General features: G+C 57.0%; 8 protein-coding genes across 8 annotated transcripts; 2 read left to right on the top strand and 6 right to left on the bottom strand.

The window, feature by feature from the left end:
- Positions 1 to 163: 163 nt before the first annotated feature.
- Positions 164 to 1347, bottom strand: C8Q71DRAFT_904356 (adhesion regulating molecule; the record flags this gene model as incomplete). The annotated part of the gene is made up of 6 exons (XM_047928848.1): positions 1130 to 1347; positions 963 to 1067; positions 901 to 912; positions 696 to 850; positions 544 to 641; positions 164 to 489 (listed from the first exon to the last, which is right to left on the bottom strand). Exons 1-6 carry the CDS (start codon positions 1292 to 1294, stop codon positions 164 to 166), a joined length of 861 nt encoding a protein of 286 aa, XP_047782903.1. The 5' UTR covers positions 1295 to 1347.
- A 152-nt stretch (positions 1348 to 1499) lies between these two features.
- C8Q71DRAFT_339837 (uncharacterized protein) lies at positions 1500 to 5208 on the bottom strand. Its single transcript, XM_047917919.1, has 10 exons — positions 4953 to 5208; positions 4794 to 4898; positions 4413 to 4736; positions 4274 to 4362; positions 4127 to 4223; positions 4002 to 4076; positions 3031 to 3948; positions 2815 to 2967; positions 1784 to 2766; positions 1500 to 1722 (listed from the first exon to the last, which is right to left on the bottom strand). Exons 1-10 carry the CDS (start codon positions 5022 to 5024, stop codon positions 1635 to 1637), a joined length of 2904 nt encoding a protein of 967 aa, XP_047782902.1. The 5' UTR covers positions 5025 to 5208; the 3' UTR covers positions 1500 to 1634.
- Positions 5209 to 5241: 33 nt separating this feature from the next.
- Positions 5242 to 6509, top strand: C8Q71DRAFT_820433 (Emopamil-binding protein). The gene is made up of 6 exons (XM_047926176.1): positions 5242 to 5490; positions 5540 to 5642; positions 5697 to 5880; positions 5939 to 6023; positions 6085 to 6098; positions 6154 to 6509. Exons 1-6 carry the CDS (start codon positions 5335 to 5337, stop codon positions 6245 to 6247), a joined length of 636 nt encoding a protein of 211 aa, XP_047782901.1. The 5' UTR covers positions 5242 to 5334; the 3' UTR covers positions 6248 to 6509.
- Positions 6378 to 8442, bottom strand: C8Q71DRAFT_884830 (uncharacterized protein; the record flags this gene model as incomplete). The annotated part of the gene is made up of 3 exons (XM_047928542.1): positions 6378 to 7742; positions 7797 to 8118; positions 8168 to 8442. Coding segments are annotated over 3 exons (1761 nt in total), but the record flags the coding sequence as incomplete, so codon positions are not given.
- A 68-nt stretch (positions 8443 to 8510) lies between these two features.
- Positions 8511 to 9847, bottom strand: C8Q71DRAFT_737842 (YjeF N-terminal domain-containing protein). The gene is made up of 7 exons (XM_047922628.1): positions 9791 to 9847; positions 9681 to 9728; positions 9473 to 9608; positions 9383 to 9420; positions 9306 to 9329; positions 8895 to 9241; positions 8511 to 8835 (listed from the first exon to the last, which is right to left on the bottom strand). The coding sequence occupies exons 1-7, from the start codon at positions 9827 to 9829 to the stop codon at positions 8739 to 8741; spliced, it is 729 nt and encodes a 242-aa protein (XP_047782899.1). The 5' UTR covers positions 9830 to 9847; the 3' UTR covers positions 8511 to 8738.
- C8Q71DRAFT_737837 (uncharacterized protein) lies at positions 9848 to 11498 on the bottom strand. The gene is made up of 3 exons (XM_047922627.1): positions 11045 to 11498; positions 10809 to 10989; positions 9848 to 10750 (listed from the first exon to the last, which is right to left on the bottom strand). The coding sequence occupies exons 1-3, from the start codon at positions 11405 to 11407 to the stop codon at positions 10140 to 10142; spliced, it is 1155 nt and encodes a 384-aa protein (XP_047782898.1). The 5' UTR covers positions 11408 to 11498; the 3' UTR covers positions 9848 to 10139.
- A 363-nt stretch (positions 11499 to 11861) lies between these two features.
- Positions 11862 to 13399, top strand: C8Q71DRAFT_339661 (heme peroxidase). The gene is made up of 9 exons (XM_047917916.1): positions 11862 to 11880; positions 11928 to 12033; positions 12090 to 12194; positions 12255 to 12310; positions 12365 to 12443; positions 12494 to 12788; positions 12840 to 12984; positions 13035 to 13189; positions 13241 to 13399. Coding segments are annotated over exons 2-8 (837 nt in total). The 5' UTR covers positions 11862 to 11880; positions 11928 to 12031; the 3' UTR covers positions 13241 to 13399.
- C8Q71DRAFT_339710 (uncharacterized protein) lies at positions 13241 to 15583 on the bottom strand. Its single transcript, XM_047917917.1, has 2 exons — positions 15328 to 15583; positions 13241 to 15278 (listed from the first exon to the last, which is right to left on the bottom strand). Exon 2 carries the CDS (start codon positions 15248 to 15250, stop codon positions 13559 to 13561), a length of 1692 nt encoding a protein of 563 aa, XP_047782896.1. The 5' UTR covers positions 15251 to 15278; positions 15328 to 15583; the 3' UTR covers positions 13241 to 13558.
- Positions 15584 to 16104: the final 521 nt, after the last annotated feature.

Genomic DNA, 16104 nt, shown 5'->3' with positions numbered 1-16104 from the left:
AGTACGCCCCGGGGACATTGTATCTGATATATGGATGTACAACATCATACACCACGCTACATCACGACTTGCTCTCGCTCACGACCACTCACGATCACTCGTCTCATACGATAAACGACGTCTCATAGAAGCAATACATACTAACACCCATCACCCCCTTCTGCTAATCCGTATCCATCCGATCGCCCTCCTCCCCTCTCGCCTGCTCCTGAATAGCCCTCAAGAATGCCTCGACCCCCGTGCCCGCTTCTTCCGGAAGACCGAGTCCCCGCACCAGCCCGCCGAGCAGCCCCGTCCTTAATGCCTGGTCGAAACTGCGCACGGCGCCCCGGAACTGCGGTGACGCGATGATCTGCCGGAGTGTCTCCTCGTTGGGCGGCGTCGGCAGGTCCGGCGGGAGGTACGGGAAGAGCGCCTGGATGAGCTCGGGGTGCGAGCTGAAGAGCGGAGTGAGGTTAGCGGGAGTGAGGATGTCGACGAGGGAGACCTCTGCAGAGGATCGGCGTCAGCGTGGAGCATGGCAGGAAAGACAGTGCGCCGCACCTGGTTGCTGTTGTTGCTGCGAGCCCTGTGCGAATGACGCGAGGATTTGCTGCATTTGTGCAAGCTGCTCTGGCGTCGCCTGCACGCCGGGTTGGGACCTACGCGCTGTTGTTAGAGTAGATGCGTCATGACCGCCTGTACTGAACACGTACGTCGAGGCGGCCTGTGACGGACCAGCCACAGGCGCGGAAGAAGTCGATGGTTCAGAGCCTGCGCCTGGAGCGGACCAGATGGGGACCATCTGCGGGTCGGTCAGGAGTCGGTTGACGTTGCTCACGAACTCGGCATCTCTGCTCGAGTCTGCGTCCTGTTATAACGTCAGGTCTCGGCACAATGAGAGGTACGGGTGGTCGCTACCTGCATCCAGAACTAGACATCATCAGAATAACGACAGCATTGAAGGGGAGATAAAAACCCACGAAGTGTCTCTGGTTTGAGGACGAGAACTTGAGGACATACGTCCTTCCCCATGCAGACTGGTCTACCTTCACCATAGTCGCTTCACCGGGGAACAGTATCAAGTCCTGTAACAGAGACAACATTCAATTCAGCACAACCGCTGTTCTCTGTCCAGCCAGCCACGCACCTCCTCAACATTATTCGTCGACCTACCCTTCCACATAAAGTGCAGCAAGCCGTCCTCGCCATTCTGCAATATGATCGCGCCCTTCGTCGGTTCTGCGTCAATAAAGTTGGTGTTCCCGCGCCTGAACAGTCGGCCGGCCTTGAAAGCTATGCGTGGGTCAGCCATGTTTGGGTGCAGTGGGTTTCGAGCAGCAAGGGAGGGCGAGCGCGAACTTGCAGCGAGACGCCCGCGAGCAGGACGCGTCACCACCGCGCTCGGTCACGCGCCTGTCACGCGTAGATCTGAGATGTCGGGATCCCCGCGGCGACGGATCGGGCAAGTCGTGTTGTTCAACGTCACACAGCCTGTTGGCACAAGGTGCGAAGGTACAGTGCTGAAAGACACCCTGTCGTAAGGAGAGTAAACAATAATTGAGATACGATACAATTAGACGGGTCGTATAGTACACAACAATTAGTTGAGTCGTATTGATACACACAGATGCCAGAGAGCGAGGCCGAGAACACTAGTGATCGCAGAACATATCGACAAACGTCTTGTACGCCTCCACGCGCTGCGGAATGAGCTTCATAGCTTGAGCGCGGAGCAAGTGCCTTACCAACGTAATCACAATCAGCAGCCCTCTCAGTGCATGGACCAAACTCTCGGACTTACATAGGGTGCTCCTCGGAAGTCTTCGCGTACCAGAATTCATCGTCTTTCTTGGACGCGTCGACCTCCAGCGTGGCGCCATCTTGAAACATTATCTTGTAGCACTTGGAGCCAGAAGAGACGCTTCGCATGCACCACCCTACGGAGGGTAGAAACCTTGTTTCCAGAGCGTCGGCACCAGATGAAGAACTGAGAGAACTGAATCGGTGTTGCGAGTCAGAGCCAGGCTTAGCACAGGATGCAGGCAGCGATTCAGGTTGATCCACGAGCGGAGCAGATCCAGAGCGGTCACCAATATATGAACCAGGGGTGATAGACGTAGCCCTAGACCGCGAGTGAAGACTGGCAGAGAACTTGTAGGGACGAGGTGCCAGCTCGAAAGACGGCAATGCCTTCGTGCTAGCTGAGGTTGCCATAGTTGCCAAAGTACCGCCTTCGCCGTCGTCAGAGACATATCCGTCCGGGGAAGGTGCTCGTGAATGCGCGCGGAGCCGGTCTAGTCCAGCAAGCCCGTCCTTCTTTTGCGTCTCGAATCCCTGCTGAAGTGCATCGTTCTTGTGTTGCCCGAGTTGTCCTGGGGCGCACCCAGAAGCAGCATATCCCAGAAAGTCCCGCTCCTGCATCTCCAAAGCCTCGCAGAGCTGCAGAAACACAGCCAGTCGTTCCAGCCCATCGCGCTCACCCACCTCGAGCGCAGCCAGGGTCTCCTGCGAAACGCACAGATAGTCCGTCGTCACCGGCAGCACCTTCCGTATCCACTCGCCCGTGCCCGCTTTCGTTTGAGTCTGTGCGGACGGTATGAAGCGCGCTATTTCGACTGACTGTCTTCGGCGTCGGAGCGTGATGCGCATGTGTGGTTCGTTGGAGGTCAAGAGTCCGTGTGCTTTGAGGTTCTCTGGAGAGTGGCCTTTGCCGATTAGCTCGATGTCGCCGAGAGGCTCGTTGGCCATCAGAGTGCACTTGTAGTCGGGCTGGTACAACACCAACTAAACACAGGGTGTCAGCAATTGGCAAAGGCAGACGGAAGAGCGTACCTTGGGTACACGCTGCTTGAGTTGGTTCACCAACCGGTTCGCATCATCGTAAGCCTTCCTGTAGGCCTCGGGCAATCCACTGAGTACGTATGTAGCCAGAGGTTCTGCTAAGCAACACGGCGTGCTCAAGTGAGGCGCGCTATACACCTGGATCTACCGAGCGTAAGCGAGTCAGTAAACACCTAGATACCTATGCATATTCGACAGAGCACCTACCGTGCTGCCATCAGGACTGATCAACAAGACCTCGTTCCCCTTCTTTCCCCTCCGCCGCTCGCCTTCGCGGAAGTCGACGAGTAACGACCTCGACGGGAGGACTACGAGCTGGCCGTGCGCGACCTTGTGCGTTTGTGGGCTGAGGTACGCGGTGGATATCGCCTCCGGCGCAGAGACCAGGGTTGGCAACGCGACGCTGGGTGCGGACGTGGTTCTTCTCTGATGCAGCGGATTCGGTACTGCATGCGACGGCACCTTGTCTGTTTCTTTGGCAGCCGAGGAGGCTCTGGTCTGCTGTCGCAGCGATGGAGCGCCAGAACCTACGGCGGTGCGCTCCTGCGTTGATTGTGAGTCGATCCGACCCTTTGAGCGAGCAAGCAGAGGATGCACTATTCCGGTACCCGCCATCGTCTCGTGTACGTCTTCGTTATAGGAACCGTTCTCTCCCGAAGACACCGACGCAATGTCATCAGTCAAGGCAGGCGTCGCAGGCATCGAGCTCGCTCCAAGCTTTCCTAAGTGACTTGAAGCGAAGCGCAACGCCCTGTTGCCCGCACTACTGGATTGAGGCGCAGATACGAATCGTCTTGCAAGCGCAGAAGGGACAGTTGTCCTACTAATCTCATCGCTGAGGACCCTACGAAGATCGCTGTTCCGGGTTTCAGCGAGGAGCCTCCTGCCTACGGCTAGATCAGGCGGGCGAGCGAAAAGAGCGCCTCTGGGAGGAGGGGCGCCTTTGGACAATAGGGTTGGATACTTGGCTTGCTTGGTAGGGCGCGGCGTCGACTCGTTTTCTTTGTCGGAGTCATTCGATGATCGTGGGCGCATGGAGACTGTAGTCGGCGGTTGGAAAGTCTGGGAAGGCTTGAAAAATGTGTGCGAGAGTATGCAATGCAAGTCGATACGGCGATCTGGGTTCTGCACTCTTTTCATTTGCGACCAGAGCTCGCGAAAGAACACAAATTGCGTACCTTGTGTAGCATCTGAGAAGCAAGATCTCTGACCTCCAATGACAACGTATGTGGTATGTTATCGGTGAAGAACGACTGGAGTAAGATCAGTGAGTCTGTGGGAAGCTCCAAAGCAGCACGCCTACCTCAGGAGAAGAGTTACTCGTAGAACATGTCAGCACCAAGCAGCCGAGTGCCCATACGTCGATGCTGAAGCCGTAAGCCGTCCCTGAGACGACCTCTCTGCAGAGTCAGGTGAATACGAGTCTATATTGTGGGCCAGTGTTACTCACGGAGCACTATAGGCATTCGGTTTGCGAAACGTCGATACCGTCGAGGTCATTGTCGGCAGCTGGATAGCATGATCAAATCCCGACAGCTTCTGCAGCGCGGTCAACACGGATAGCACAGTGCACTGTGTTGGACACATACAGCACGAAGGTCATCTGTGAGGAGGATGTTCCCTGGCTTGATGTCACCATGTAGAATACGCTGCCTGCGCAGATACGCGAGGGCGTCCACGAGGTTCTTCAAGATGCCTCTGAGTTCATCTTCAGATAGGACGGGCGGACGACGAGCCCGGAGAAAGTCTTGCAACGAGCCCCTAGGACAGAGCTCCAGGACTTGGTAACTGTCTGACATCGTAGAGAACTCCGAGAAGAGGGTGACGATGCACGGATGATGGAGCGATTGGTGGAGGGTGCTCGAGTTCTTATAGCTAACCCCCGAAATGCTGTCGAGTTTGGAAATAGGCGTCTGCATTGAAGTTAACGTCGTGGCATGGGCGGGGATGTCATGCATACAGCAACATACCATCTTCAGGGCCACCTGGCGGCCCCGCAGACGACCTCGTTTGCAGGTCGCGCGGTAAATCACAGACATGGTGCCTCGGGCAACCTCCTCGTGGACCACGTAATTCTGGAGAGGGATACGAGTTAGTTAAGTGCTGAATGGAAAAGGCCGCCTACCCACAGAGATAGCATCTACATGGTCCTTGGCCGAATGGTCGGAGCTGCGACTACTGGCCCGCGACAGGGAGCGCATGTCCTTCGCGAAGTCCCGGGGGTCGTCAGTTGTCAGTTGGCCGCCTCGTTGTGCGACTGGGTGGTGGAATACGCGCGGTAGGCCAGACTGGAGTCGCGGTTGTTGGTGGAGAGAGTCGAACCAAGGCAAGGGCGTTGCCGTGCGGAGAATGCGGGGAGGTGATCGGGTGATCGAGCTTCATACCCGCAGACGCGCACCCCGAGACATGGCTTCGAACACGACCGGCCACGACCGCACTCCCACCGCCCTGTCGCACGCGACGTCCACCGCCCTCATCCCCAGGATCATCCAGCCCTGACACACAGCAACCATGTCTGGCGGCGCTGAGACCCTCCCCGTCTTCACCGAGACCTCCGCGTACTCGCTCGCCTTCGTCGCCGTCGTTGGCGTTGCGGCGTACGTCTCGTCCAAGAAGTACCTTCCCAAGACTGCGAGCTGGCAGGACAAGTTTACCTGGATATGGCTGGTATGTCATGGCGAGAACGAAAGCTACCTCCACGCTAAGCGTATCTTAGGCGTTCGACGCCATGATCCATTTCACATTCGAGGGTTCGTTCCTCTGGTTGTCGACCTTCGGACGACAGGTCAACACCAGTGAGGGGCCCTTCGCCGAGCTTTGTGAGCGCATATGCAACGACGGAGCATCCAATCTCTGACGACTGAGCGTAACAGGGAAAGAATACACACGAGCTGATGCTCGCTGGGGCTTCTCCGACCCAACCGTCGTCTCCCTCGAGATCCTGACCGTGCTCGGCGCTGGTCCTCTTTGCTGCTACATCCTCAACCGGCTCGCCCAGAACGACCCTGCCAGGCACTACTGGATCATCGTTCTTAGCACCGCGGAACTATACGGAGGGCAAGTCCTAGCTTATCGTCAAGTAACGTTTGTTCCGAGTTGACCGTCCTATCTGCAGCTGGATGACGTTCTGCCCTGAATGGCTCACGGGCAACCAGTACCTGAACACGGACAACATCCTCCATTTCTGGATTTACCTCGTTGTGCGTAACATTTGTTCCTTCGTGAGGCATGCGCGCTGACGAGTTGCTTTCTTGTACACAGTTCATGAATGTCATGTGAGTGACCTGCAGCGAGCCTTGTAATGCTGTTTGTTGACGATTTGACGTGCAGCTGGGTTGTTGTCCCCATCTGGCTCATGATTGATTCGTATGGGCACATTGCCGGGTCACTACGTGCAGCGCAGGCTAAAACCAAGGCGCAATGAGAAACTCCAACTGAGCTGACTTGAATATGCTCCACAAAACTATGCAACGCGCTTTTGTGAGGCGCGACTCCGGCTCTCGCCTCCATAATGCAGTCTTGGTCTGCTCGTGTACCCTTGATGCTTGTTTACGGATCCACTCAATGTTCGTGTGCTCTCCATCTACACTGTATCTATCCGGTCTTAGCTAGCATGCTCGAAGAATGCACAATTGATTAGCAACTACCTTTCCTACACTTCTTACACAAGACATTCCAATCAATCCAAACCCCAGTAAGAGGCAGTACTCATACAACGGTATACAACGTGACGTGAACAGCACGAACAAGCAAGCTCAAGCAGACACCGGCCTCGCCCTCCCGCCTCTCACCCGTGCAGAAGGTACCATACCAATGTCGCGCATCCTCGCCTCCGTTGCCCTCCACTCGCGTTCCGCCCTCAGATCGCGCTGGAACCACTGCCGCTGGTCCAAAAACACCAGGCGGGAGCGACGCAGCCGGTGCGCGTCCTCGTCAGCCTCGTCCAGCGCAGGGACGCGTCGGCGCGTGGGGCTCGTCATGCTCTGCGTAGGCGTGCGCCCGGGTGTCATCCGCGCAGCCGTCGTCGGGGTCCTCGTCGTCGCCTCCACCCTCGGCGGGCGGCCGCGGCGGCTGGGCGTCGACGGCCCCGCCACGGGTGCAGGCTTGGGCGTGGGCTGCGTCTGGGACCGCGTCTGCGGCCGCGGGCTGTTCCAAGGGCTCCGCGAGCTGCCCCGCTGGGCGAGGAGGTCGAGCGGGGACTGGACTGGGGCGGACTTCGTGCTCGGGAAGATGGACGGTTTTGGCATCGTGAGCGCGGGGAGAGGTGGCGGCAGTGAGCCTGATGGGCGGCTCGGTTTGGAGGGGGAGATGGCGTCGGGGTTGGGTATGGGTTGGACGGGCGGTGCAGGTGGTGCAGGGGCAGCAGGAGCGGCAGGAACAACAGGAGCGGCAGGAACAGCAGAGGCGGCGGGTCGCGGTGTTGGCTTCGCGGGCGATGCGGGGAGGTTTCGTGAGGCCTTTGTGGGGGAGGCGACGCGCGGACGCTTGGAGGGCGTGTCGAGGAGTTCGGCATCGGCATCGTCTAGCTCTGCGAATGCTACCTTTCGTTTGTGCGTAGGTGTCTTGTGTGGGGGGACGGAGGCGTCGCGCGCGCTGTCTGGTATGACGACTGATTTAGAGGACGATGCGATGGGCACCTCGTCAGGAAGCACAGAGGGTTCACCTCCAGTATCCGTTACCAACGCAGACCTGGAAGGGGATACAGTGCGGGCTCTGGGGTCGGATGCTTCTGAAGGCTGAGTGGCAGACACCGCCGACGACTTTGCAGCGACGACTTTCGCTCTGAACTCCAACACTCTCCGTCGGATCTTCTTGGCCGTCTCAGCGCACGACTCCTCGAGGACCTCGACGATGTCGTTGAAGTCTCGCTTCGAAATCTCGTAATTCTTCAGCATACTCTCCGGTGTGACGCTCCTGATCTGTCAGAGCTACCTCAATCTCCGAGTGTCGCCATCACGAGGAGACAAACGCACCTTCAGCAAGCTGACACACACCCACACAAAAACGGAGACCTTCAGTGCATCGTTCGGAGGATGAAACTCCTCCAGGAGCCGCCCCGTCTTCAGCAGCGCCCTCTCCACATCGTGCATGCACACGGCGACGAATGCGGATTCTTTGAGCCTCCTCCGCGCGATCAAGTCTTCATAGTCCAGCGGCGCCTCCTCTTCCTCTTGCTTCTGCGCGGCCACCGCTTCCAGCGCGGCCTGGACAGTCTTTAGTGTCGATCGCCAGACTTTGGGCTTGAGGCAGGACGCTCCTTGGGCGACCCTCTCCGCGACGTCCCCGCCGCCCAGCCTTCAGTTTCATTAGCAGCAGCTATCTAGCAGCTTAGAGAAGCACGCACTGCTCCGACGCGATGTACGCGCAGATGGCCGGAAGGCCTGACAGGCCCTCGCGCAGGTCGTATCCCGTCCCCGGTCCGGTAGCGAGTGCAGCTGTGTTGAGTAGGTTCAAAGCGAGTGCTCTTGTCTCTTTGTCATCACTGAGCCGAAATATGGCGTCTTGTTGTATGCGTGACATTGTTTCTGGAGGTGAGCGTAAGAGCGTAAACTCGATCCAACAAGCGGCCACGCGCGACGGCGCGTCTCGCGTGACATCTGACGCGTGACGTAACGCGTTCTGAGTCTCATCCTCAGGCCTCAGTGGGCCGTGGCAGCCTGACAACTGCGCAACAGGTGTGTTCCCTTGCATGAGATGCTGTGCAGCCAATGCGAGTCGTGAATGTCGGCTGGTCAGATGGGTAGCTCGATCATTGTGCTCGACCTCAGGCAACCCAACGTTCGAGCCGGTAGTCTATCAACAAGGCCCGGCGTACTAAATTACAAGAATATTGGATTGACGACTCGGATCTGTCTGTGTTGGTACATATGTATTTCTCCTCCGTGTATCTGACATTTCTTCCCAGTAGATTGAGTCTACAGCTTCTGCGAGCCCTCTGCAGGAGGCAGCTCAACAATCTGGGAAGAGCCAGGATACTCCGGTAGGTTGAGCTGGAACTTCTCCTCCATGACTCTGCAAATGGGACGATCAGCGTCATGTTCTCGCGCCACACATTTGGGCAGACTACTCACTTTGGTACGAATCTGCCGCCAAGGAAATGCCGGCCCTTGAATGCCCTCGAGCCCTCCTTCGGCGCAGTCAAGCTGAGCAAGACGTCCGGGTTTAGCCCGACCCCTGCAGCGTTACCCTTCTCGACGTCCCACCCTGAAGGAATGTCGACCGACACGATGGGCAACCCCGACTCGGTGAGCAGCGGGAGGGCCGCGTCGAAGGGCGCGCGGACAGGTGGCTGGAAGGAGAAGCCGAAGATAGCGTCGAGGATAACGTCGGATCGGGCCAGCGCGTCGCGGAGGGGCTGGACGTCGGTGCTCGGGACGATGGTCTGGATGTGCATGTTGTCGCATTGCTTCTTGAGGCGCTGAGGGTCGTCTGTGAGTAGGACTTCGGGTATGAGGAGCAGAGGAGCAGAGGTATACACATACCTGGTAGATATCTTTGGACCCGGGCTAGCATGACGCGGTCGGGTCATCGAGCCATGGAATCTCTATGTATGACTTACCTTCGGCATCCAGATAGTTGGCTTGTATCCAAACATTCCTGTGCATTTTCGTGAGCTTTAGATATTAAACATGGACTCACAGATGCTCACCAAGATGCCGAGCTGCAACCAGCCCATCACCACCCTGGTTTCCTGGCCCGCAACATACGAGTACGCGCGGGTACTTCTCCTGGTTATACACGGTTGCAAGCGTCTGTGCGCACGCCAGACCCGCAAGTTCCATCAGCTGCCGTAGCGAGCATAGCGTACCCAGCCGTCAAGACTCTGCCACATTCACACAAGCTGTCCTAGTACGGACCTGGTCGATGCTGAACGCGCCGGCAGCGTTCATGAGCTCCTCATCGATCTGCGCAGTGCCGAAGTACCATGATGAGCCGCTTGGACGAGGTCGCAACGGGAGGTATGTACTTGCTGCGCAAGCTTGGCTGTCAAGTATCGCAGAGCCATCGTGGTAGACAGACGAGTGCAAGTCGATGCGAGTGCAGCCAAGTGCAGCGCTTCCACCAGTCGTGACATCATCGCACGAACGGGCGCTGGTCCGTGCGCGCAGGAAAGTGAAGGAGACAAGATCGACGTATAGTCGAGGATACAAGATACAGCATTGAGGCGAGCAGGAGACACATCACAAATAACGATAATGTTAGGGTGCAAGCCATCGAACAAGACCGTCCATCGTGCAGCGCACTTCCCTCCTCTCCGCCCGCAATGTCTGAACCGTAGCTGAAAACCTCCCGCCTGGTTCATCGGCACCCACCGCCTACTGCGCCTGTGTCTCCGACTCCGGCACGGTCCCTGGCTTCACACACACTCTTCGGTGTTCCTCCCAATCGAGCTTCTGGTGTTCCGGAGAGCAGTACTTCACCAGCTTACACCGACTACAAATCAACCCCGCAAATCTCGCCTCATATAGGCTCCCTTCGCTCCCCTCGCTGCTCCCCGCGACACTCCCTTCACTGCCTCCCTCGTGGTGCGCACAGGGTGCAACCTCGTCGGAAAAACAGACATGGCAATCGATCCAGTTGCACAGCTCCTTTGGTTTCGCCCGCCGGCCATACCGATAGCGTACCTTCCGCTTGTCGCAGAGCACGGCTGCGGTCTCGAGGCCTTTCTTCGGGAAGCGGATGAGTTCGCAGCAGTTGTCTGTGCACCCAGGGTTTGGGCAGCCGCTAGGGAAGTCGAAATAGACTTCTTTCGAGGGGACAAAGAGAGAATTGGCGAAGAGGATCTGGGAGTACGACATCGTTTGGTGGGAGAAAAGGACGACGAATGGTGGTCGCTTTTCGAAAAGGATGGCTCGGAGCGTGAGGTCGATTTGGGGAAAGCATGGTGTACGGCGGTTTCGATCAAGCATGTGGGTCAGGGTCATGTCTGAAAGGGGGTACATGGGGTCGGCGACTACCCTGAGAACGCAGAAAAGAAGACTGACGGTCGTGGTTTATCTTCTCCTCGACGCTTGGTTTACACGGTCCATTTGCCGAGTTTCTGCACACGTACTTGAAGTAATCTGTGACTTGGTCCATCTCCTGTCGTTTGAGATCGGTGACGATAACATAGATTTCGTCGCAACCCCGATCGTGCATGCCGCGGAGGAGCATCAGCTCAGGAAGCTAACTCAAAGCAGTCGTCGGCGGATGGCTACACAGAGCGGCTAGGCGTACTCACCATACTGAATATTACAGGCATCATGTTAAGCCGCGACATAGACTGGTGGTGATAAACATGCGTGACCCATGTGCGGTCGAGAGGGATGAGGCGCCCGGTGTCGACGGTGCGCGTGAAGATGTTCTCGGGGACGAATACGCCCTTGCTCCAGAGGAGGATCTGCTCCTTGCAGATGTTCGCGTTCGCGGCGTGTCGGCGCTCCCGGACGCGTTGGAACCAGTCGTAATAAGCATCGGGACAATGGGGGCGCTCGAGCCATTTGTCGATCAAGAGGTCGGTCGCATCGTTATCCAGTTTCTGGCAGACGAGCTCGCTCATCGAGAGACTGGGCGGTATAAACTTTGAGTAGCGACGGGTAGGCATAGTGGGGGCGGGGGACAAGGGGTGTGTCCCTTGGAGCGGAAGAAAGGCAGGCGGAATACAAACGATCGCTCGAGGCAGCGGCGAAAGCAGTGTCCAGCCTTTGGGTCTGAAGATCTGACCACGGGACCCCGCGCCTTCACGCGAAAAAGCCGGCCCTAAACTGAATGCGGGTACCCGATCACGTGCGTGGACGCGCCTTGTCCGCGCCACCACCCATCCGCTGGTGGAGGCTCTGAACGGGGAGCATACGCCTCTAACGTTCGGAGCTTTCCCTTGTTGCTGGTCTTTACTGCTCACCGTTACCCCGACCACTCATTATATGTGATATAACGAACATTATGAAGTCCAACTTCGCATCGCTCTTTTTCCTCGCAAACATTCTGCGCCTCGTGGTGGCTTCTGAGCACCTGAACCGTCTTATCGGCGCCCCGACAATAGAAAGTGAATCCTACCACATGAGGGCAAAGGAACAGGTATGATACTCTTAGCGTACAATGCAACCCGACCTTGACGTAGTCAGTGCAAGCCATGGTTCAACGTCCGCAGTTCATTCACTCCCGACAGGCAACTTTCGCTGACCTTTGAGCTCTATGGGCCTAGATCTTGCACGAGCTTCAAGCCAATATGTGCGTGTCCAATCAGTTTCTCTGACGCACGGGACCAATATTCTGTCTGCGCGTAGGTTCAGCGACGGCAGATGCAACGATCAGGCGCGGGAGGCTATCAGGCTCACCTTCCATGATGCTGTAGGCCGATCACACACTCTCAATGACTCCGGCTCGTTTGGGTGAGCCCTTATTCTGTCGACTGCAACGGACGACACAATGCTATAACACGCTGTCCGTAGTGGCGGCGGCGCGGATGGTAGCATTATCAAGTTCGCGGATACCGAGCTCGCTGACAGTATGTCCCGGTTTGTCGTTCCATGTAATTCGAATGAGAATCTAACCCCTACAGTTGGGAACACCGGTTTGGAGGACATCGTCCTGGCTCTCAAGGATTTCGCCGATAATCACAACGTATCCTATGGCGACATGTATGTTCTCTGTCTTCTCCGTGACATACTAGCAGACTGACTTCTGATAGCATTCAATTTTCTGGTGCGGTCGGACTAGCCAACTGTCCCGGCAGTCCTCGCCTGACCTTCTACGCTGGGCGACCCGATGCTATCGCCCCTTCGCCGCCCGGTCTCGTCCCGGCGCCGACCGATCCCGCAGACGTCCTCTTAGCCCGCATGTCCGACGCGGGCTTTACCCCGGAGGAGACGGTGGTGCTTCTTGCGGCACATTCGGTAGCTAAGCAGAAGGCGGTCGACCCGAGCGTACCGAACGTGCCGCTGGACAGCACGCCCGAGGTCTTCGACACCAAGTTCTACTCAGAGGTGATTGTTCTTCCACTGAGAATTGCTGGACGGAACACTGAACATGCGCAGATGCTGCTCAATGGTACGTGCTACCCAGGCAAGGGCAGCAGCCCTGCAGAGGTCAAATCGCCCTCCAAGAACGTGATGCGGCTAACTTCCGATGCTGCCATCGCCCAACACGCGAGCATTGCGAGCACTTGGCGGTCATTTGCAGGTTAGCACCATGAATAAACACATCGCCGTGCTTACCGAACGGACATGCAGGCAACCACGACGTCATGCGAGCGGCATTCAGAGAGGTCATGCATAAACTCGCGACCCAGGACCATGCCGACCTCGTCGACTGTTCTTTCGTCATCCCTACACCAGCCCTTCTAATGAGGCCGCCCGCGGTCCGTCCGAATACGGAGAATCTATAGGTCAGCACCCTCATGTTCTAGTCACACAATGCGGTCCTGATATACTTCAAGAGAACACCGCCCGAGCGCCGTCTTCGCCGAGAAGGACTACACCATTCCTATGAAACTCACGCTTGATAATGTTTTGAGGATTTTGTAACACCCTAGTATCTGTATCGATAGCACTGTAGCGATTGATGATCCGGTCATAGTTTTTGTATATCCATACTTAGCGTCGAGTGAATAACAATTCTAAGAGAACACTTGAGGATGAATAATCGCTACACATACTTTGTCCCTGCAATAGCTGCACAGAAGATTCGAGGACATGCAGCGAAGAATTATGATTAGATACTCGCAACAGCGAGACGACCATGTAGACAGGTAATGTCAGGATGATCGTTTGCTCTCCGGTATGGACATGGACGAGGACGAGGACGAGGACGAGGACGAAGGAGGCTCTGGCATTGGTCTACTGGGCAGTATAGGTGCGTTGTCGAGCGCAATCGGCGCCGTCGCGCGACTGCGTATGTCGACCGTCTCAGCGCCGACAGAGAGGCGCTGCACGAATGTCGACATAATCGCCCTCGCGCTCTCTCTCGGGCTCTCCAGTATGAGCAGAGGGAGCTTCCTGCCGGAGTACTCGTACCTCGACTCAAGCACACACGCGACGTTCTCCATGAACCGCTGCATCTGCGGGTCGTTGCGGGACCTGTCCAGCACATGGACCGACTCGAGCGCGGGGCACGCCATCTCGAATTGGGGGAAGAGCGGCGGGAACGGGAGCACGGCCGGGCCCGTCGCGGCGGTGAGCGAGAAGAGGAGTGACTCGGCCCAGGCGCCGCCCGTCTCGATGTGGCGCAGTGCGGGCATGGACGAAACCGCGCTCTTCCATGTGCCCATCGTCACAGCGGAAGGCGCCCCCATGGGCTGCGGCGTGACTGCGGACAGGTGCGAGCAGCTACCGACGAGTGCCTCGATGGAGGGAAAGCTTCGGAGGACATGGGACAGGTCGTCCGGCGCGATGAAAAAGCGGATGGTCGAGGACGTCCGAGGGCGGTGCATCATGAGCATGAGGTTGATCGGCGAGATGCGGCAGAGTTGGGTCACCGGCGTGTCGTCGGTGCCGAAGGAGGCGGCTAGCCCGAGGCAGGTGAGGTTCCTGGGAAGTAGAGACGAGAGGTTTCTGATACCATGCGCGTGGAATGTCAGTGAGGTCGTCGACGGGAAGGAGAGGTGCTCGAGGAGCCGGGCGACATCGTCGGGGCAACGATGGGAAACCTCTAGATACTCCAGTTCCGGCAGCTCGACGATGGGAATGGTAGTGATCTCTGTCGGCCATGGCGACAGCGCAGATAGCAACGTCAGGCATCGCAACCTCGGACAGTTCGACAGGATTGAAAAGAGTTGGGGTATTGGAATGTTTGATCGCTCGCCGCCCAGGCGCGTGAGCATCAGGCTCGTCAAGCTCGTCAGACGTTGAACGACCCCTGACCAGTCGATCGCATGAAACCCGTCTAGACTGAGTCGTTGTACCTTGTTTGCACGAATTTTCAGCGCGAGGACTGGCCCGCCGGTAGAGTCGGGTGACAAACATTTGCCAAGTTGCTCGAGAGCCGGCGCGGCGGGTTGGACCACGGATAGGACATCTCGAATTATCGTCTGGCTTGCTGCAAGGTACAATCCCTCCATCCTGTGAGCATGGGGAGACAGCCATGCAAACGCGGTGGGTATGTTTTGCGGGATGATCGTAGACTCCGACTGGGAAAAACAAACGCGAATCGGACAGGACTGCGAGCGTGCACAGAACTCGCGGGCGATGGTGGGGTACCGTAGATCCAAAAGACTCCAGAAGTCAGAGGCGCCGAATAGGTGGGCTCGCCAGCTCCTACAGACGTGGCTGTACGCAATTGGCCGGAAGATGTCATCTGTATGATACTGGCAGGGGTTGAGGGTGAACCCTAGAATGAGAAGAAAGAGTTCTGGAGGGATCCTTGCGATGGGGATTGTAGTCGGGTCCGACGTCATGGAAATGGTGGTTGGGTGGGACACCGTGTGGTACCGCGCGAGTGAGCAATTCATGAGTATTGGGAACGCGCTAGTGATGGCACTTCGTCAGTTCGAATCTGAATCTGAACAAGTTACACGGCAATACATACCGGAGATAAGCTATAATGTTTGGGCCAAGAAGAAAGATACTCGGCGTGGATATAGCTCGCTTTCGAACAGAAAGGCCAGAATTACGGGGCGCTTTGCTGTGTCTAATGGACGCGATATATACTACGCATCGCGAGAGCACAGAATTTTATAGTGCAAACGACATGGGTCGCAGTTTGCAGGTAAGTTCATTCAGGCAATCGGGCACGGGTCGGTCTCCCAGTCGGGCGGGCTGGTTCCGCCGAGCGGTCAAACTGATATGGTCAAAATTAGACAGATGTCCGTGCCAATCGAACAAAAAACTTAGGTACTTCGATTGGCAGGGAGCGCTCCGCGCGTCGACCGAGGATAGCCTTGACGGACTGCTGGCCCGTCGTGGCACTAGAAGCAGTCGCAAAGGCGATAGACGAGACAGCAAAGGCTTGAAGCACAGAGCCAGCGTGATGTTGCATACACTGACAGAGGTTCGACCTGCGACAAAAACTCGAACAGTCAGTCGTGCTCAGGGCGAAATTTCCGATCCCATACCCACACGTTCAGCGTTCAACCCTCTCACTGCAGCTGGTCCAAGTCGATCGAAGACGTATAAGCAATAGCAATGCAGTCAGAGACGAGACCTTCGCTGGAGCGTACTTCCTCGGAGACGCAGTGTGTGCGGTATGTATGAGTTCGCCCCGCGGGGACTCCGGACGAGGCCAAACAACCGTGGTGCCGTACAGTAGTCGGATTTCGGCGCGGGTTGCGTCGCTGATCGGCACGCACTTATACGTGACAGTCCA

Source organism: Rhodofomes roseus (assembly GCF_022264815.1).
Source record: "Rhodofomes roseus strain CIRM-BRFM 1785 chromosome Unknown C8Q71scaffold_3, whole genome shotgun sequence".
NCBI lineage: Eukaryota > Fungi > Basidiomycota > Agaricomycetes > Polyporales > Fomitopsidaceae > Rhodofomes > Rhodofomes roseus.
This window is presented reverse-complemented; position numbering and strand designations above follow the sequence as displayed.